This window comes from Sturnira hondurensis, unplaced genomic scaffold (genome assembly GCF_014824575.4).
Source record: "Sturnira hondurensis isolate 20B ecotype Veracruz unplaced genomic scaffold, ASM1482457v3 Scaffold0011192, whole genome shotgun sequence".
Lineage (NCBI taxonomy): Eukaryota > Metazoa > Chordata > Mammalia > Chiroptera > Phyllostomidae > Sturnira > Sturnira hondurensis.
Genome location: NW_028083823.1, coordinates 1,633,762 through 1,656,654, shown reverse-complemented (window position 1 = coordinate 1,656,654; position 22,893 = coordinate 1,633,762). Strand labels below are relative to the sequence as shown.

The following is a 22,893-nucleotide window of genomic DNA, read 5'->3' as shown; positions in this document are numbered from 1 at the left end:
ACTGCACCACTGAATCTCACAGGATTCCTACCACAGAAGTTCACACCATAAACCCAGGGAACCAGAACAGATCAATTTAAGAAGCTGAGGCCAACAAGAAGAGTACCACAAACAATGGGAAGACAAAGAAACAATCCCCAAATGAAAGAAAAGGAGAAAGTCTCAGAAAGAATATTAGATGAAATAGAGGCAAGTCAACTATCAGATATTGAATTCAAAGCACTGGTTATCAGGAAATTCAAGGAGCTTACAATGAGCTACCAGAAGGCAAGCTCCCCTGTAGCTCCCCTTGTAGCTACAGGGGAGCTACAATGAACTCTCCGCAACCTATATCAACATGAAAAAGGAAATAGAAACCATCAGCAAAGGCCAAGAGGAAATGAAGAATACAATTTCTGAACTGAAGAACACAGTAGAAGGGATGAAGAGTAGGATCGATGAGGCAGAAGACCGCATAAGTGAGCTAGAGGACAGGGTAAAAACAATCTCCTAGACAGACCAGGTAATGGAAAAGAGAATCAGAGAGAATGAGGAGGGTTTAAGAGAAATGCAAGACAATATGAAATGCAATAATATCCCAATAATAGGAATACCAGAAAGAGAAGAAGAAGAACAAGAAATAGAAAATCTACTTGAAGGAGTAATAACAGAAATTTTTCATAATTTGATGAGAGTTAAAGTCACACGAATCCAGGAATCACAGAGAGTCCCAATCAGGTGGACCCAAAGAGGCCTACTGCAAGGCACATCATCATTAAAATGGCAAAACTCCAGGCAAAGAGAGAATCCTAAAGGCAGCAAGGGAGAAAAAGGAAGTAACATACAAGGGGGTCCCAATAAGGTTGGCTACTGACTTCTCAATGGAAACATTCCAAGCAAGAAGAGAATGGCAAGAAATATTCCAAGTAGTGAGAACCAGAGGCCTACAACCAGGCCTACTTTACCCAGCAAAGCTCTCAATCAAGATAGAAGGCCAAAGAAAGAGCTTCCAAGACAAAAGAAGTGTAAAAGAATACACCTCCACCAAACCAGTTCTACAAGAATTACTAAAAGGGCTGCTTTAAGGAAAGGAAGGAACCGAGAGAGACAGAGAGGAACACAGGTACATAAATGGCAATGAATAAGTACCTTTCAATAATAACCTTAAATGTAAATGGATCAAATGCACCAATTAAAAGACATAGAATAGCTGAATGGATAAGAAAGTATGACCCACACATATGCTGCCTACAAGAGACCCACCTCAGGTCACAAGACCACCACAGACTAAAAGTGAAAGGATGGAAACAAATTTTCCAAGCAAATGGACAAGAAAAAAAAAGCCAGGGTAGCAATTCTCATATCAGACAAAATAGACTTCAAAAACAGGGCCATAAAGAGAGACCCAGAAGGTCACTTCATAATACTTAAGGGAAAAATCCACCAAGAAGACATTAATATCGTAAATATATATGCACCCAACATGGGAGCACCCCAATATATAAAGAAAATCCTAGAGAACCACAAGAAAGTTATTGAGAGCAACACAATTATAGTAGGGGATTTTAAAACCCCACTGTCAAAAATGGACAGATCTTCCAAACAAAATATCAACAAAGATATACCTGCACTAAACAACACCCTAGATGAAATGGACCTAATTGATATATACAGAGCCCTCCATCCCAAAGAAGCTAAATACACATTCTTTTCAAATGCACATGGGACATTTTCAAACATAGACCACATGATAGGACATAAAACAAGTCTCAACAAATTCAGGAAAATAGAAATTATATCAAGCATTTTCTCTGATCACAAGGGACTGAAATTGGAAACTAATCCCACAGGAAAAAACCCAAAACACCCAAAATCATGGAGACTGAATGGTTTGCTATTAAACAATGAATGGGTCAAGATTGAAATTAGGGAAGAAATCAAAAAGTTTCTGGAAACAAATGAAAATGAACTCACAACAAACCAAAACTTATGGGACACAGTGAAGGCAGTCCTGAGAGGGAAGTTCATAGCAATACAGGCTTACCTAGAGAATATAGAATTATTTCAGACAAACAACCTACCCAATGCCTGCAAGAACTCGAGGAACAACAACAAAGACAGCCCAGAGCAAGAAGAAGGAAGGAAATAACAAAGATCAGAGCAGAATTAAATGACATAGAGACTGAAAGCACGATTCTAAGGATCAATGAATCCAGGAGTTGGTTTTTTGAAAAGATAAACAAAATATACAAACCTTTAAGTAGGCTCATCAAGAAAAGAAGAGAGAGGACCCAAATAAACACAATCAGAAATGAAAGAGAAGAGATTACAACTGATACCACAGAAATAGAAGGGATTCTAAGGAATTACTATGAAGAACTTTATGCTAAGAACTTTGAAAACCTAGGTGAAATGGACAAATTTCTAGAAAAATATTATCTTCCAAACTCAATGAAAAAGAAGCAGAAAACGTGAACAGGCCAATAACAGCAGATGAAATTGAAGCAGTAATAAAAAAACTCCCATCATACAAAAGCCCTGAACCAGATGATTTCACAGGAGAATTCTACAAAGCTTTTAAAGAAGACCTAACCCCTATTCTTCACAGACTATTGCAAAAAATCCAAAAGGAGGGAAAACTCCCCAACTCTTTTTATGAAGCCAGCATCATCCTAATTCCAAAGCCAGATAGAGACACAACAAAGAAAGAAAACTTCAGGCCATTATCGCTGATGAACATAGACGCTAAAATCCTCAACAAAATACTGGCAAATCGCATCCAACAATACATCAAAAAGATCGTACACCTCAACCAAGTAGGATTCATCCCAGGATGCAAGGATGGTTCAATATTCATAAATCAGTAAATGTAATACATCACATAAACAATGGCAAAGACAAAAACCACATGATCATATTAATAGATGCAAAAAAAGCTTTAGATAAGGTACAACACCCATTTATGATAAAGGTTCTCTGAAAAATGGGGAGAGAGGGAGCATTCCTCAATATAATAAAGGCCATATATGAAAGACCTACAGCCAACATCATACTCAATGGGCAAAAACTAAGAGTTTTTCCACTAGGATCAGGAACAAGACAAGGTTGTCCACTTTCACCACTTCCATTCAATATAGTATTGGAAGTTCTAGCCACAGCAATTAGACAAGAAAAGGAAATAAAAGGCATCCAAATCAGAAAGGACGAAACAAAACTGGCATTGTTTGCAGATGACATGATAGTGTACATGGAAAATCCTATAGCCTCTACCAAAAAACTGCTCGAACTAATAAATGAATTTGGCAAAACAGCGGGATACAAAGTCAATATCCAGAAATCAAAGGCATTTCTGTATACTAACAATGAAACAGCAGAAGCAGAAATCAAGAAAAACATCCCATTCGATATAGCAAAAACAAAAATAAAATATCTGAGAATAAACCTAACCAAGGAGGTAAAAGACCTGTATATAGAAAACTACACAACACTGAAGAAAGAAATCAAGGGAGACACAAACAAATGGAAACATATACTGTGTTCATGGATTGGAAGAATTAACATTATCAAAATGTCCATACTACCCAAAGCAATTTACAGATTCAATGCAATACCTATCAAAGTACCAATGGCATATTTCACAGACATAGAACAAACACTGCAAAAATTTATATGGAACCATAAAAGACCCCAAATAGCAGCCACAATGTTGAGAAAGAAGAACAAAGTAGGAGGAATCACAATACCTGATACCAAACTGTATTACAAGGCCACTGTAATCAAAACAGGCTGGTATTGGCATAAAAACAGGTACATAGACCAATGGAATAGAACAGAGAGCCCAGAAATAAACCCAAATCTCTACAGTCAATTAATTTTCGACAAAGGGGGCAGTAACATAAAATGGAGTAAACATAGTCTCTTCAACAAATGGTGCTGGGAGAACTGGACAGCTACATGCAAAAAAATGAAACTTGAGCACCAATTTACACCATACACCAAAATAAATTCACGGTGGATAAAAGACTTAAACATAAGCCGTGAAACCATTAAAGCCCTAGAGGAGAGCATTGGCAGGAAAATCTCAGATACTCCACGGAGCGATATTTTTACTGACACGTCCCCTAGAGCAAGGGACATAAAGGAAAGAATAAACAAATGGAATCTCATCAAAATTAAAAGCTTCTGCATGGCTAAGGAAAACAGTATCAAGATAAAAAGAGAAGCAACTGTTTGGGAAAACATATTTGCCAATGATACCTCAGACAAAGGTTTAATCTCCAAAATATACAAAGAACTCACACGACTCCACTCAAAGAAGATGAGTAACCCAATTAAAAAATGAGCAAAGGACTTGAACAGACACTTCTCCAAGGAGGACATACAGAGGATCCAGAGACACATGAAAAGATGCTTGATATCGCTAGCTATCAGCGAGATGCAAATTAAAACCACAATGAGATACCACTTTACACCAGTCAGAATGGGTATCATAAACTAAGAAATAAACAACAAGTGCTGGAGAGGTTGTGGGGAAAAAGGGACTCTGGTTCACTGTTGGTGGGATTGCAGACTGGTACAACCAATGTGGACAACAGTATGGAATTTTCTAACAAAACTAAAAATGAACGTGCCTTTTGACCCAGCAATTCCAGTCTTAGGAGTATATTCTAAGAACCCTGAAGCACCAATCCAAAAGAACCTATGAACACCAATGTTCATAGCAGCACAATTTACCATAACCAAGAATTGGAAGCAACCTATATGCCCATCGGTAAATGACTGGATCAAAAACTATGGTACATTTACACAACGGAATTCTATGCAGCAGAAAGAAAGAAGGAGCTCCTACCCTTTGCAACATCATGGATGGAACTGGAAAGCATTCTGCTGAGTGAAATAAGCCAGGCGGTGAAAGACAAATACCATATGATCTCACCGTTAACAGGAATCTAAACAACAAAACAAACAAGCAAGCAAAATATGACCAAAGACACTGAAATACAGAACAGGCTGACAGAGACCAGAGGGGAGAGGGAAGAGAATCAAAGGGGAAAAGGGGAATGATTTACAGGAACTAGTATAAAGGACACAGACAATAACTAAGGTGGGGGGTGGAAATGGGAGGGAGGTGGGGAGCACTGGGGGGGGAGGGCAGGGAATATAAGACAGAAAACTGTACTTGAACAAGAATTAAATAAAATAAATAAATAAAGATAATACAGCCATTTAATTTAAAGTTTCACATGTAATTTATCACCTTAGGAATGAGACTTCTTGATAACCCAACTAAGTGTAGTGTAATACCATTGAAAAAAAGAATATATTTTAAAATATTTAAATTACGGCAGGTTAATTTATCATGAAAATATTACAATGCTTCATGTACTGCCACAGATTAAAATAAATAAAAGTTAAAGAATACGTCAAATTTTAATTTCTTTTGAAAACTCCGAATTTATGTGAAGAACAGGAATAAGGATCTTATAGTAGACAGGATAATTCCTCTCCCCCAAAATGTGCATGTCCTAATCCCCAGAACTCATGAATATGTTACTTTATACAGTACAAAGGGTTTTGCAGAAGTGATTAAATTAAGGATCTTGAGATAAGGAGATTATCCTGAGGTAGGCCCAATATAATTACAAGAGTGCTTATAAGAGATAGACAGCATGTCAGAGACAAGAGAAGATGCTAGCTATGCTCCTGGCTTTGAAGGAGGAAGAATGGAAACACAAGCAAAAGAATGTAGGCAGCCTCTAAAGGATGGAAAGGGCAAGAAATTGGATTCTCCTCAGGAGTCTCCAGGAGGAACACATCCCTGTGGGCTAATTTTAGACCTCTGACATCCACAATCTGTTATTTTAAGTCATTAATTTTGTGGTAATTTGTTAAGGCAGCAATAAGAAATCAAAATAGAGCCTACAATAAAAGTGAAAACTATGCGACAAAAATATTTAGCCTAGTGGCCAGCAGCTTGAGTTTCATTCATCTTGAACTTAGCAACCAGTTCCCTAAACCCAATCAAACTTAAGTGGTCAGCAATCCACTTAATTTGCATTCCTAGCCTCTGGAGATGATTGTTTTCCTTCTAGTCTGGCAAATTACATACACAAACCCTGAAAATGCATAAAAATTGTCTCTTATAGAATTCCAGACAACCCAGTAATGTATAGAAGTTTAAATTCCAGAACTATGTAAGGATAAGAATAAAAGTAGGGATAAGAATATAAAATAATATGATATTGTTTAAATATCATATTAAATCTATGTAACAGCATTATGCCCAGTTTTGTTGTTAAATATTAATCAGCTCTGTATTCAAAGTGACAAATTATGTATATCTTTTCCTTTTTTAAACATGTTTAAAGCATTCAAGGAAATCTAAAATGTTAGGCTTGTGATTGAGCTAAATGTTAAGCATTTGATTAAATTTGCAATCAGTGTTTAAAAGGCTGAGCCAACTTGTTTTGTTCATTTAATATGTATTTGATTTATTGGTTGGGTAAGTAGTATGTGAATATTTAAAGCAATCATTGAGACTTGAACATGCATCAGAACCACCAGGAGAACTTGTTAGAACACAGCCAGTCACATTTCTGATTCAGTAGCCAACCAGTCACGTTTCTGATTCAGTAGGTCTGATTTGGGGCCCCAAAGAATTTGCATTTCTTTTTTTTAAGATTTTATTTATTTATCTCTAGAGGGGAAGGGAAGGGGAGAGGGAGAGAAATACTAATGTATGGTTGCCTCTCATGTGTCCCCTTCTGGTCACTGGCCTGCAACCCAGGCATGTGTCCTGGACCGCGATCTTTTGGTTTGCAGGCCTGTGCTCAATCCACTGAGCTACACCAGCCAGGGCAGAATTTGCATTTCTAACAGGTGCTGATTATGCTGCTGGTTTGGAGAGCATAGTTTAAAAACCACTGAGGAATGATTGCTATTTTATGTTTACAGGAATACTAAATGTTTGATATAGTCATAAGACTAACAGATTGGACTACTGAAAAGAAGGTACAGAGTAGAGAATATTCCTATAGACACAAAAAAGCCCTCAGGTATTAAAGCAGCTATGGGAAAAAGGTATCACTACAGAGCTTAATAGAAAGTACCACTACGATCCTCCTTCAGTCACTGAAAGTGAAGGTGAAGTGAAATCAGTGGTGTGGGCGAAGAGGAACATCTTTCAGGTAGTTTCCACATTGGAATCACTTAGGGAAACAGAGGTATTAAAGACCTTTAAGTAGACCATTAGTTCATGTTACTCTGTCAATGATATTGCTTTCTACTTTATGTTAAAAGTTGATATGAATCATGGAGAAATCACCATTCTTATTTTTCTTCTTTCAGGCTACTAAACATCTTTAAATATAAAAAGCCTTTTCACCAAAAAAATAACAAACCTGTAAGTAGAGCTGGACTTACAGGCACATTAACTGTAATCTGGGCTTTCTGTGGTTCTGTATCAATTTAAAACCCTTCCTTTAAACATTATAAGAGGGATGTTATATGTGCTAGAAATGAAAAGTTGATAAGTGAAAAATACTCTCTGGCTCTATAATGACTTTTCCTTTGGTCTCTTTTCATTCCCATTGATATATAAAGTTCCATTTGCCTTCCAGTGGATTTCTGAAATTTTGCAGACAATGTTAGATATCTGTCCACAATGGTAACAAAACAGCTTTTGGAAAATCCAGATTACCCAAATTTAAAATTTGTCACACATATCAGTTTCCTCTGGATGTTTAATAGCCAATGTTAGGATTAAAAATAATTAACAAGTTAAAAATTTATTCACCTTAGTTTTGCCTAAAAGTTTAAAATGTGTTCGATCTTTGTCCCATCATGTCTTTTGCTGCTCTTTAGAAAAAAGAGAAGCATGGCATAGGACTTTAGATGGAAAGATGGTTCAGGAGATAAAATGTTAACATTCATTATTTTTAGATGACGGCACTATTGGTGGTTCTGTCTACATTTTAAAAACATCTTTTAGTATTTTCTACCAAAAGCAGTATTGTTGTAATAATCAGAAAAACATATTATTCACAAAACATACTTTTGATAGTAAGTGAAGATAGACTAGGGCTTCTTAGAGCAATGGCTAATTCTTGGCCTTGGTGAAGAAATGTGCAAGATGAGTTTGGAATATGATGCCATATCAAAAAGCAAGGAAACTAATGAGGACTAATAGAGTTATGTCAAAATGACCCAGCAGCCAAACTAGAATATAGAACACATTGGCTAAATATAGGACAATTTGAGCATCAAAAAGAATAATTACAATGATCCATTCATTTACCAATGGGTATGTTGGGTTACTTCCAGCACTTGGCTCTTGTAAATTGTGCTGCTATGAACATTGGGGTGCATAGGTTCATTTGGATTGGTGTTTCAGAATTCTTAGGATATAATCCTAGCAGTGGAATTGCTGGGTCAAAAGGCAGTTCCATTTTTAGTGTTTTGAGGAAATTTCATACTGTTTTGCACAGTGGTTGTACCAGTCTGCAATCCCACCAACAGTGAACTAGGGTCCCCTTTCCCCACAACCTCTCCAACACTTGTTGTCTGTTGCTGTGTTTATGATGGCCATTCTGACCAGTGTGAAGTGGTATCTCATTGTGATTTTAATTTGCGTCTCTCTGATGGCTAGAGATTAAAAAAAACTATGGTACATTTACTCAATGGGATACTACACAGCAGAAAGAAAGAAGGAGCTCCTATCCTTCAAAATAGCATGTATGAAACTGGAGGACATTATACTAAGTGAAGTAAGCCAGGCAGTGAAAGACAAATGCCATATGATCTCAGCTATAAGTGAAACCTAATTAACAAAACAAATACATAAGCAAAATATAACCAGAAACATTTAAATAAAGAACAAACCGACAGTAATCAAAGGGGAGGGTGGAGGGAAAGGGTAATCAAGGAACATGTTTAAAGGACCCATGGACAAAGCCAAAGGGGGAAAGGATGGAGCATGGGAAGTGGGAGAAGGTGGGGCAGGGGAAAGTGGTATTGGGAAAATAGAGACAACTGTTCTTGAACAACAATAAAAAATAAAATTAAACTAAAAAAACCATAACTACAATGAACTGGAAACTTAAATATGTTAAAATACATGGATTTCTAAAGATAGTAAAAAAAGAACATTGAGAAGAGTTATAGCAAGACCATTTTCAACTAAATTTAAAAGTGAATTCTTGTGACAACATGGATGGAACTGGAGAGCATTATACTAAGTAAAATAAGACAGGTGGTGAGGGACAAATACTGTATGATCTCACCTTTTACTGGAACCTAATCAACAAAAGAAAAAAGCAAACAGAATATAACCAGAGACATTGAAATTAAGACAATCTAACAATAGTCAGAGGGGAGGAGGGAGGGGATGGTGGGGGGAAGGGTTGTCAGGAACTACTATAAAGGGCACATGGACAAAACCAAGGGGGAGGGTGGAAGCAAGGTAAGAAGGTAGGATTAGCTGGGGTTGGGGGGAGTGGTGGGGGGAAAATGCAGACAACTCTGATTGAACAACATAAAGTAATTTAAAAAACTTAAATGAAGAATAAAAAAATTCAGAGATAGGAAATGATGGTGCCCATTCCCAAGTTTCACCTTCAATCTGGGCTTGGTTATTACCATCTTACTGATTTGTTTGATTTTCTTATTCTCAGCTTTTACCAAAACAGATCAAATAAACCCAAAGGAAGAATCACTATATTGACCATACTGGATTTTTGCCTTATATTCTGATTCAGGAATTTTGGATTCTATGGAAATATAAAGGATATATCATTTAATATATTTACCATGACTTTTCTTTGTTTATAATGACAACTTTTAATTTTTCTTTTGACAAGTCTTTTTTAAAAAGCAAATATTTAGTTTAATTTGGTTTATATATGACTCAAAATTGCATGTTATAATTAGTATTGTTATTAAAACTATATTTTAGAACTATTTAATATTCATAGCAAAATTAAGGGGAAGATACAGAGGCTTCCCATATGCTTCCTGTCTCTACACATAATTATTTATTTAAAACCTGTTTAAGAATCCTAGTTTCCTTCTCCCCACCCTCACCGCCGCTCTGTCTCTATATAGAAAACCTGTAGAAAAAAAAAGAAAAAAAAGGAAAAAAGTGAATTCTTAGTCAGTTTGTATAAACTATCATCAGAATAGTCAAACTGCATAAAATGGAACAAGATAGTTCAGTATGTAAAGAGTGCCCTGATACTGGATTTTTTCACTTAGGCTCAAGGACAATTTCAAAGGAATGGTGTGGAGTTATAAAAAACAAGTTGATCTAAGTAATTCTTAAAGATCTTCCAACCTCAAATTTCTATTATTCTTTGGTATTTTGTCCTTTGGTTTAAGATCAAACTTGTTTAGGAATTAACTAAAATACCCAGTGGCCAAAAAAAAAAAATACAAAGCAACACACACAAAAAAAACACCATATATAAATTCTTCCCCCATGGACCCAAAAGGCCTGCTGCATAGTCTCTATGGTTGACTGAAAAGATATTTAAAAACAAAACAAAACAAAACAAACAAATAAAAACATAATAGTATGCTGGACCAGGTCATAAGAGCAGATGTGGATATTGATGGGATAGACAATCACACAGCAATCCTGATTCTCTTAGAGGTACTTGAGTTGTTCCTAAACTATTGGAACTTAGTGAACGGTTTCAAAAGGCAAAGACAAAGGCAAACAGATGTTACATTCTCATACGGTCTTATCATGTATTCTTCCCTTTGTCCCATTCTGCCTTAAATAAGGCCATGTGCCCTTTAAATTACAGTTTGTTATCAATGGGATCTCTTATCAGTAGAACACCTGACTAGCAAACAGTTGGAGGGATTTTTGGCTGTGCATAATGATACCATTGAGAACTCTGTAATCATTAAAAAGCATATTTCCTATTTTTCATTTTTTTAATCAAAGCAGGCCAAGGCCCTAGAGGAGACATGGATGTTTATCCCCAATGTAAACTAGTAAAGTAATAAACTTCCTGACAGTCTCCCTCTAGGAGAATACTCCAGCACTTTGATATCTCTACTCAGGTTATAATTTTAGTTATATCGATGTAGGAATGACAAAAAAAGATAATGGCTTTAGCAAACCTAGATGGTCTCCTCTCAAATGGCTTGGTGTTAGAAGAAGCCCAAGGATGTTGAATGAAATTGCTGGGTACAATTTATTCACAAAGCTTCTATAATACCCAGGTTATTTTTTGTAAAGAATTTATTTATTTATTTATTTATTTATTTATTTATTTATAGAGAGAGGGGAAGGAAGGGAGAAAGAGAGGGAGAGAAACATCAATGTGCGGTTGCCTCTTGCATGGCCCCTACTGGGGACCTGGCTCCAAACCCAGTCATGCATCCTGACTGGGAATCGAACCAGCACCCCCCTGGTTTGTAGGCTAGTGCTCAGCTCAATCCACTGAGCCATACCAGCCAGGGCTAGCCAGGCTATTTTGACTTAGATATTACTTCCTATCTTTGAGGACCTTGAAGATAAATGGGTAGGGCACAATGGCATTCAGAATAACCTACTGAAAATGTGCCTTAGGAAATTTAGGTTTGTGTCCATGTAAGCCACGAGACCACAGAGATGGCCAGACTTCAGTCAGAGCTCATCCTGAGATTGAGTTAGGCCACCACCAATTCAACCAACATTACTTGAATTTCTTCTGTTTGTCTGCTCTTCACAAGCATGATCTCATTTATCCTCATATAACTCACTGAGATAAGTATTTCTGTCTCCATTTTACTGCTGAGAAACCTAAGACTCAGAAGCAAGGGGTCCAGACCACAGGGTCAATGTAATAGAAGCTCTGAATTAAACTGAAGCCTGAGCCTGCATAAGAGCCCCTGTCCTTTACATTATGGCAAACTGCCTCTAAACTATTACTATATCACATTTCATGCTGGGAGGGGCTTCCTTTTGTTACCATTTACCCAAGGACATACAACTACCATGCCTGCTAGCTTCTTAGTGACCTCTGTAAAAATCATGGAGATGCCATGTTTCCTATTAGATACCAACTATGTACCTAGTTAGGTGTATATTTCCCACCAGATGCCATTATTTTAAAATATTTTACTAAGAAAACTAAGAAAGGTTGTTTTTTCATGTTAATGCCACTGCTATAAATATCTTAATAACAACATTATAGGTTTTAAAACATTTCTTTCCATGTAACAGTGGTTCATTCTTTCTCTTGAGGACCATGACTCATCCACAAATCCCTCTATAATTTCCATTATTTGAGTTACCAGAATGACAATGATTTGAAACCTTTCATGTCATTACAGGAGCATGTGCATATGTGGTTTATAGTGGTTGAATGATATCCCCTAAATTTATGTTCACCTGAAAAGTCAGAATGTGACCTTGTTTTGAAGTAGGATATTTGCAGATATAACTAAGATGAGGTCATACTGGAGAAGTGTGGTCCCTGAATCCAATGACTGGCACCCTGATAAGAGGAGAGGATATGTAGAGACATACAGAAAGAAGCCCAAGTGAAGATGGAGGCAGAGTTTGCAGTGATGCATGTATAAGCCAATGAATGCCAAGGTTGGAAGCAACCAGAAAGTAGGAAAAGGCAAGGTAGGATTCTTCCCTAGAGCCTTCAGAGTGAGCATGGCACTACTGACACATTGAATTTAGACTTCTAGCCTCCAGAACTGTGAAAGAATAAATTTCTGTTGCTGTAAGTCACCAAGTCTGGATAATTTGTAGCTCTAGAAAACTAACAGTGGTTTGTGCTAATTTCCTTTTCTACTAGTTTTACATTCACAGAACACACTTTAACAATCACTAAGTAAATCATATTTATAAGGAAAGTAAGCAGAGTAGAACATTACATTATTTGGTTTTATATGGAGCTTTTCATACACCTGGTTCCTGAAGCTGCATTATGAAGTAGCATATTAAAGTGAAAATGACTGCGAAGCCATTATGCACCTTTCAATAGTGGACTCAGAGCATTAGGCATGAACAGTTGCTATTATGGAAGAAACAGAAAGCCTTGATACTGGAGTGATAACGTCTGCCTGCTGTTCCTAAGTTCCATCAACTTTAAACTTCAAAAAAATAAGTGATCTGAGTCATGCTAAGGTATCACTTCTGGGGTCACATCTGAAAAAAACAAGCCCAGAGCAAGAAAAATATAGAATATCCAACTCTTAACCACAGAGAATTAACAACATCTGAAGATACCATCAAATCTGAAGCAAATTTAATTGAATATATATGTATATATTTTGTGTCTTCTGATATGTTATGGCATGGGAAAGAGTTGCTAAGAGAGGCTTTTCAAAAGAGGAAAGTGAGCAATGGTTGATTCTATCTGGTGGAAGTCTGTCCCTACAGGGACCCACACTGAGTTGAAGACAAAATTCCAATCTTAAAATGGTCCTCTCATGGGTGTAGGATACACTGCCTTACCAGTTAAAGTATGTAGAGGTAAAGGAAACTTAGAAAAATCAAAAAAAGAGATGAAAGCCCTACTGTGGAAGGAAGGAAGGAAGGAAGGAAGGAAGGAAGGAAGGAAGGAAGGAAGGAAGGAAGGAAGGAAGGAAGGGGAGGAGGGAGGAAGAAGGAAAGGAGAGGGAGAGAGAGGTCCAATAGTCTGCTTGCAAGCTTGGCCCTTGGCTAATCTCTGGGAACTTGGACTTTGGGAGGGTTTCCACCATTCCTAGAAATAATGATGGATCACTGCCTAAAATGTTTGTATAAACACTATGGATTATGCTGGATGCCTGCTTTCTTTTGGGAATCTAGAATTTCAGTTCATGTGAGGCAGAAGTTGCCTATATGACCAGCCCCCAGTAAAAATCCTGGACACTGAGTAAAGACCGGTAAACAATGTTTCACACGTGTTGCCACTACTCATTGCTGGAGGATTTAAGAATGCCCTGTGTGTCTCCACTTGGAGAGGACCCTTGTGCCTGATCTTCCCTGGACTTGGCCCCATGTGCCTTTTTCTTTTGCTGACTTTGCTTTGCATTCCTTATTATGTAATGAATCTTAGCCATGCATAGGACCATATGCTGAATCCTGTGAGTCCTAATGAATCATCAAACCTGCGGGTGGTCTTGGAGAGCTCTGACACACCAGCTTCTCCACAACAGCAGCCCACAGTTGCATCTCAGTGCTCCTACTCTCTCCACTAGCACCCTCATATTACACAATATTTTCAAGAGTGGACAGCTTTTATTATTTTTATCAAGAAAGAAAAGAGCAACAGATTCTATTTTGAATGTGTATTTAAGATTTTTACTCCTTGATCTGATTTTGTTTCCTCCTTTTGGTGCTTGTGACAAAACCAACTCATAAGGGTAATTTTTTCCTTAATCTATGCATTTAAAATATGTTTATTAGTAGACTTTAAAACATTGCCAGCTGTCCTTCTGTTCCTGAATACATCAAGCTTGCCTTAACCTTTTGTACCAGCCACTTTTTCTGTCCACAATGCTCTTCCCACAGCTTTGCATACCTGGCTATGCCAGTGAGTTCTCAACCTAACTGTCACCTCCTCACAGAAGCCTTCCCTGATCACCCAATTTAAAATAGTCCTCACCCCACCCACAGTTCACCTTGCTTTACCTTCATCATACCACTCATTTCAACCTGCGACTCTATTCATACTTCGTTTATTTTTCTGGTGAAAGTCTCCTCCTTCTGGAATATAATTTCCACTAAAACAAGGTTTTTGTTGGATTTTATCACCATCTTATTCTCAGTGCTAAAACAATGCCTGGAAGAAAAACTAGGCATTTAATAAATGTTTTTGAATAAATGAATAATCAAATCATTTGACTAAATAAGAGAGATACGTTGCAAATTGTACTTAATAGCTTTCAGGAAACTAGCCCAATTTTGCCTTTTTTTTCCTGTCACCACATTCACTGTATTCCCTCGCCCATGTTCTTTTTTCACCAATGGCCAGTCACTTTTATATTCCACCAGGCCCCCCAAACTGCCAGACAGGCAGATGGAGAAGCAACACCATCAATCATTGTCAAGTGTGCACTCTTCTCTTGATTTGAAAGTGAGAACACTGTTATTTAAACATCGTCCAATCTCTTTGCATCTTACAAAGTTTAACTTCCACAAAAAGCAAGAAGGCAATTGCTATGGATTGAACAGTGTATATTGGCAGAGTACATACTATTGATTCACTTCCTTCCTTTCCCTGTTCAATTGGTTCTGTGAAAGGCAGTGGGTTTCTCTTGTCTTTATCAATTTAGATTTATTGAATTTCTGAATCTCAGCTATGTCTTGTTTGTCAGGTATATTGGCAGATTAAGTAGTAATGGAGTACATAAAAGAAAGTTAGATTTCCACAATGGCTACTCTACTCCACTTTCTGACACTTCCATCTCCCAGTGCAGCTTCATCTGATATTGCCTTATTCTCCTTGCATCCTGACAACTTCCTCCTGCCCTTCCTTAACTGTACCTGTCCTCAAGTTTCAGCCTTCTGCAATTTTTCCACAGTGAAACTCTGCAGTTCATTTTCTGCCAATGAGCTTATACTTCTATTTCTCCAGATTTCAACTTCACCCAAATGTTTATCTCCAATGGTCTGTGGCCAATTGTATTTGGATATTCAACCTTTAATGAAATATGTCCAATACCTAATCTATCACCTTCTCCCCAAAGCAAAAACTTATTTTATCTTCTCTCTTCTAATATATACATACATATTTTAATAATAACTATCTGAAATCATTCGGTCTTCAAAATCAATGTAACCTTCATAATAAGTTAGCATGAAACCATACAAATAGCTTATTACCTGTGTCTTTTTTACCATCCCCTTCACTAATGCACTAGCATAAATTGACAGCACAAGAGCCCAGAATTACAATACAACCTCCCAACTCAGGGTCTCTCAAAGTGTGGTCCAGCCACCCTTGCAGCAGAATCATTTGAGGAGCTTGTTAATATATAGATGCCCAGACACCATCTGAACCCTAACCTGCAGAATTAGAAATTTTCTCTCAACCTCCTATGTCTACCCCAATCCAATTTAGTCTGTAACTGTCTACACGTGGTTTACATTAGGATGCCCCTCTGTTTAAGGACTACCTATTTGTATCTAGTACATTTGCATGCAAATATAGCTAATACATTTGCATAAATTGAGCATATAAAGTTAACCTTAAGGATCAGAGCTCCCTCACATTTTAAAAAAGGTAATTAAAACGCAAAGAAATTTTCACCTATGGAGGTTACAGAGTAGGTAAGTGGCAAAGCTTGGATTGGATCTCTGCTTGTGACTTTCAAGCAATGAAGAAAAGAGTTAACATAGCAGACCTGACTTCTATCCTTTGATAGCCCTGGGATGGCATCTGGGAATTTTTATTTGGACAGGGTTTCCACTATTTCCCGGACTGCTAAGAGTTACTCACTGTGTCTAAAATGTTTTTTACAGACAATATGGTTTAAAGCAAACACCTGCTTTCCTTCTGGGAGTCTGGGATTTGGGTACATGTCAAACAGAGGATGCTATGTGACCATCCCCCAGTAAAAACCCTGAGCACTGAATCTCTAAGGAGCTTTCCTGGTTGGCAACATTTCACACGTGTTGTGACAACTTGTTATTGAGGGAATTAAGCATGTCTCGAGTGCCTCCACTGGGAAAAGACACTTGCAAGCTTGCACCCGATTTCCTTTGGACTTTGCTACCTGTGTCTTTTCCCTTCATTGCTTGTGACTGGTATACTCTCACATTAATAAATCATAGTCATGAGTATGACTATATAGTGAGTCCTATGAATCCTACCGGTGAATCATCAAATATGAGGGTGGTCTTGGGGAACTCATGACCCAGAAAACAATTATTTCCATAACATATTTTATTGAGTGTCTCTTGGGATGTTTAAAAGAGGCAGTAGGAGTAGTCAAAACAAGATAACCTGAAGAAAAAGCAGCATGATCTAAATGCTGACTTAGGTGCTCGCTTCGGCAGTACATATACTAAAATTGGAACAACACAGAGAAGATTAGCATGGCCCCTGTGCAAGAATGACATGTAAATTCATGAAGTGTTTCATATTTTTAGGACTGTGTGTGTTTTGGGGTGTTTAAAGGACTTTAGGATCTTAATGAAGACATTAAGTCATTATTCTAAGTCTGTTTCTCAGGATCTGGGTAGAGCTCCTCCAACTAAGGACTTGCAGTGTGCATTGTGTGCAAAGCAAGCACAAAAAGAACATGTTTGTATTCATCCTCAGCTTTCAACCTGTGCTTAGCTACTTGTCTCTTGCTTGCTTTTGGGGTCCTGCCCTCTTCACTGATTTCTGGGCCCTGACCTCTTTCTGGCTGCCAAGCTGCACTCCTTGACTATTTATCGAATGCTCAGCTGTTCCTCCCACTATACCCTTTTCCAGCTACTGGTTCACAAAGACTCATTCACTATCATTGACTTGGTCCTATATGGAGGATCCCCACCAAAACTCTATTCTGACTGAGTCCCTAGCTTCATCTCTTGACTGGCTTGTAATATTTGCTCTTGAATAAAGCATATTTCCCTTTTGTGAAAGGAGAATTACTAGACAAATATAATTCCAGTCAGTGCCAGCATATTTGGAAGAAACACTCATTTATGTTTATTTACTCTTTTTGTCCAACACTTCTTTTTTTATAAATTAAAAAAGATTTTGTTTATTTATTTTTAGAGAGAGGGGAGAGGAGAGATAAAGAGAGGGACAGAAAAAAAATCACTAGTCTTCCATATCAAGGGTAAAATATCTAAACAAAGACATTTGCTCTGTATTTCTCAACCAGACATGACATAATGGTGGGAGTATTGCATGGGGAATCAGGGGGCCTGTGTTTCAAACTTTAACTGTAATCTAGTTGTTATGAGCCTTTTCCCACCTCTATTTTCATCTGGGTAGCGGTGAGCTACTAGAACTTGCCAATAGAATGTGAGTGGAAGTAAATGTGTCACTTCCCTGCTAAGGTGGCTTTGAAGCAAGTACCCTTTCTCTATGCTCTCTTCCCCTAGGTCCTGGCTGGATGTTGACACCCAGGGTGACCTTAGAGACCACATGTTTAGGACTGTAGAGCCTCTCTCATCTGGAGTCTCTCAATGGCTACATAAATAATCAGCCTTTTCCTCTCATCAGTCAGAAACATTTGCACTATTTTAAGTCACTGACATTTTGAAAGTTTTTGTTATAGTAGCTAGAATGTCCCTAATTAAGTTTTTCCCCTCTTTATGCCAGTCTGTTTGGGTTGTTATCAGGATTAAATGAGTTAGAACAATGCTAACATATAATAAATACTCAATAAATGTTAGCTATTAATATTATTACCTGCTTCAATGCTAACTAGTTATGAGGCACTGAACATGTCAATTTCCCTGGACCTTCATTTCTTCCATTGTAAAATATAGGAGTCATGCTTGATGATTCCTAAATTACCCTAAATTTGAAGTTTTATAATAACAAGCCTCTTCAAACTGCTAAGAAAAATAAAAGTTATCTCCACTTACAGAAAGTGGCCAGAAGATGAGGTAGAGTCATTCAGAATATCAAGTAAAGAGGAAAAGAAGAAAAACAGACAACAGCACATAGGACACTGAGAGAAAAAAATACATTATTAAAAGAAAAGCATATTTTGTTTTTGAGATATATCCATCAGTTTTGAGATAAGTTTTGAAGAGAAGATTTACAAACCGGGCTGTGTCCGTGAGACTTTCATTCACACCCAAGTGAATATCTTGTGTGGTAAGAAAACAAGGGTGACCTCCCAGAAGTGAAAAGCCTATAATAAAAGAGAAAACAAAAAGCATTTTGAAAAAAAGCACTAAAGTAGGTAATAACAATTATTATGAACTGGCACTATGGGGGCAGGGATTTTCACTAATGTATCACTCTCAAGAACCTAGAATAAATAATGGAATATAGTAAGAACTCAACAAACACTTGTTGAATGAATTTAGGAGGGATTTTGACTCTGGAGAGAAGACCCATTCTTTTCACTTGCAAACTTCTAATTTTGTTAACAGAAAGAGCAACATGTTCAGTTATATGTGAAGTGAACTAATGGGATTTAGTGATGATTATAATCACTAATCATTCTTTCTGGGTACTTCATCTGTTTATAAGCAGGAAAAGTCACCTAAATAAATATGAATACTGTGAATTCATCAATAAAGTATTGTGTGCCTACTATGTATCTAACATAGGGATAAATGTCATAGAGGGTTGGAGTCTATGGAAGAACATTTCACACAAAGTTTAAGACCTCCTGGCAAGTCTGCTCCAAGTCACAGTCTTACTTTGACTAAAAGTCATTTTGCTGCAGTAACCCAGGATTAGATTTTTACCTTTTCATTTTCCTCTGTGTGCTATAAAGAAGAGACACATCAAACCTGTACTTATGAGGTGGGGGGGGGAGAGATGAGTTACAGAAAGTGTTAAGTGAGAGTCAAAGCCTTCAGACTCTAAAAAGGAATTTCCGTCTGCAATTTGGTCACTGATCCAAAAGCAGCCTCAGATCCCATTCCAAAAGCACAGATCAAGTATTCACCAGTTTATCAGACCTGGGTGGCAGTAACTGATTCAGGAGGATGTCAGATGTTTTGAGAAGTCATCAGGAGCTGCCATTTCTAAGGAAAGGAAGGCAGAGGGACAGGTCTCTACTCCCCCTTTTACATTTATCCAGAGAAGTCTGCTTTTATCTGTTTCGTTTGTTTCTGCATTCACATCAGTTATTTTTGAACAAAGGGTTTCTTCTGTTAATATCTTAATTTATGTCTGGGAAAATAACAATACATCTTACTTTGCTCTTTCTTTTTCTCACAGACCCCTGGAAGCTTTGGAAGAAGGGGTATAAAAGAATTCATGCACTGGAAATCTGAGGGCTCTGAAGGCCCTTGCTGGTAAAACTAATGCAGTCATTAACCTCTCTGATCTTCACTTTCCTACCTGCACAATAGTATACTGGTTTTTATATTGTCACGTTTGTAAAAGTGATGAATTTGGAATAGCTTGGAAGACATCAGCTTCTGTTTCACCTTGAAAGTCAAATGCCAATGTTAAGTAATGAAAAGAATCATCTCTTAGGAGGCTCTGTGCATTTTTCTATCAGCTACTGCACTTATTGAGATTAATAAATGTATCCATCTATCCTCTCAATTAAGTTACAATGCAAGAATATAATCATCAGCAAACACACATGGTTTGCCAGGCAGGTGTAAACAAAGAGTGGGTAAGAAATAAATGATCTACATTTGCACACAGTGACATTGATACATTTCTCAAACCTAATGCTGAGCAAAATAAGCCAGGCACCAAAGAGCATATGCTGAATGATTCCGTTTATATAATGTAGAAAACAGGCAAAACTAATCTGCGATGTTTGAAGCCAGGGTAATGGTAACCCTAGGGTGGGAGTAGTAGCAATTGGAAGGACATACAAGGGATGACTCTGATTGCTGTTCATGTTCTGTTTCTCTATCTGGTATTACAAGGATGTGTTCATTGTAAGAATTAATTGATCTATATGCTTTGTGATTTGCATGTTTTCTATAGGTGTGTTACACTTTAATAAAACATCACATGAGCAATCAATATGGCCTAAGTTAGATGGACAATTTTATTCTGTCCCTTGGGATAAGCAGAAATACTGCTATATCTCTGCAACTCAGGCTTTGGATAGAATCCTCAAGGACTTCTCCTGTGAGGATCACCTCATCCTAGAGTTTGGCACAAACCAGGACAGTAATACACAGTTTTAACTACATCCCATTTTTATTCTAAGTACCAAAGTAAAAGGTTTTGATGAAAATTTGCACCAAGGGACAACTATTAAGATGCACATGTACACAACAGAAAAGCTCTACCATGTTCTTGGTTGAGGTTTACCATTTCTGTAAGCATTTAAAGCAGCTACTTACTCTGACTGATTCTCCTAGTGTTGAGCTTAGCAGAATGCCATATGCCAATTAGGACCTAGTGTATTTATTGAGGATAATGATGAATACTCTGTGAACCATATCTTTTATGGTCTTATCTTCCTTTTCTCATGTATTTGCTGTTACAGTTTGCAATTTTGTGCAGGTGTCAGAGCCCTTCTTTACAGATGGCCATCATTCAACAAAATGCTTAATACCACCTGTAGAAAAAATTTTACTGGAATAAAACATGACTATCACATGTCTAAATTAAATTAGATACTGACAAAATACATTTAATAATGGCTTCCAATCCTGCATCTGCCATTTATTAGCTATGTGTCTGTGGGCTATTTGCTGAACCTGTTTCAGCCTGTTTTCCTCAACAGGCTCACCCTTGTAGACTCATCATGAGCACCAAATGAGATAATTCATGTAATTAATGTACAGTACTTGACACAGGGTCTTCAGGCAAAGGCTTATTAAATATTTGCTCTTGGGTTTTATTAATAGCTTAACAAATGCATTATATGTGAACAGTAAAACTGATCACTTATTTGGGGGTATTTAATAGCAAAAATAACATCTGAACAGAGAAAAGTGGTAGGAAACACCATCACCTAAGAAGAATTAGGTTTAAAAAACTTAAAATTGATTTAGCATAATGCTCTCCAGTTCCATCCATGCTATTGAGAAGGGTAGGAGCTCCTTCTTTCTCTCTGCTGTGTAGCATTCCACTGTGTAAATGTACCATAGTTTTATGATCCATTCATTTACTGGTGGGCACCTAGGTTGCTTCCAGCACTTGGCTATTATAAATTGTGCTGCTATGAACATTGGGGTGCAGAGGTTCTTTTGGATTGGTGTTTTGGGGTTCTTAAGGTATAATCCCAGCTATTTGATCTCACCTATAAGTGGAAATTAATCAACAAAACAAACAAGCAAGCAAAATATAAACAGAAACCTTAAATTAAAGAACAAACTAATAGTAACCAGAGGAGAGGGAGCAGAGGCATAATGGGGGAAAATACAGGAAAGTCCATCAAGGAACATGTACAAAGGACACATGGACAAAGTCAAAAGGGGTAGGTTCGAGGGTGGGAGGTGGGGATTGGTGGGGCGGGGGCTGTGGTGGGGGTGGAAATGAAGACAACTGTACTTGAAAAATAGTTAAAAAAAAGAAAAAATTTTAAATTGAGAAATTTCTATATATTAATAAATTCTTCTTTTTAAAAGATTTTATTTATTTATCTTTAGAGAGGAAAGGAAGTAGAGAAGGATCAATGTATGGTTGTCTCTCGTGAGTTCCCTGCTGGGAACTGGCCTGCAACCCAGGCATGTGCCCTGACTGGGAATCGAACCGCGATCGTGTGGTTCGCAGGCCCATGCTCAATCCACTGAGCTACACCAGCCAGGGCTAATTAATTCTTTTATAACTTCAAAAAACACTCCGCATACTTATGATAAAAAATGATAACAAAATTCTGCCCAACTCATGGAAAATCCATGTTGAAAGGATGCAGAATTTGATAATTACTAACTGGTTTATACAGTATTTATTTATTTTTATTTAATGGCAGATGTCCCCATGATCTCTTAAAGGAGCCAACTCTAAAGAACAAAGTATTCTCACCTGTTTTCTTTCTATAACTTCAAAGATTAGGTGACACCTTATGTTTCCCTTCTTTCTCCTTTCTTCTTCCAGGGGACAATGGGAATGCATTAATAAGAACAGTGGACTTGGCATCTGAACCCTGATGCTATTTGTGTTAATTGAGTGAACTTAGGAAGTCACTTAATCCTTTTGAACTTCATTTTGTTATATATTTTAACTTCATTACTAATCATTACAAGGCAAGAATCACAAGAAGCAAATGTTTGCTTCTAAGCCCTAGAAAGCTCTGATGCTTGTAAGTGGGATATTTCAAGAATCAACCAATGTGTTTTTGTTTGTGGTGCTTCCTCCTTGATTCTACCCATTTGCC

General features: G+C 37.4%; 1 protein-coding gene and 1 non-coding gene across 2 annotated transcripts in view; one reads left to right on the top strand and one right to left on the bottom strand.

Annotated features, from left to right (window-relative positions):
* OTC (ornithine transcarbamylase) overlaps positions 1-22,893 on the bottom strand; it is a 73,995-nt gene that overhangs the window by 34,300 nt on the left and 16,802 nt on the right. The window contains exon 4 of the mRNA XM_037059565.1: positions 18,687-18,774. Coding sequence (XP_036915460.1) covers positions 18,687-18,774 — 88 coding nt within the window. The remainder of the gene's footprint in view (positions 1-18,686; positions 18,775-22,893) is intronic.
* On the top strand, positions 16,957-17,063 carry LOC118996261 (U6 spliceosomal RNA). Its single transcript, XR_005068454.1, has one exon. It is a non-coding gene; the product is annotated as a U6 spliceosomal RNA (small nuclear RNA).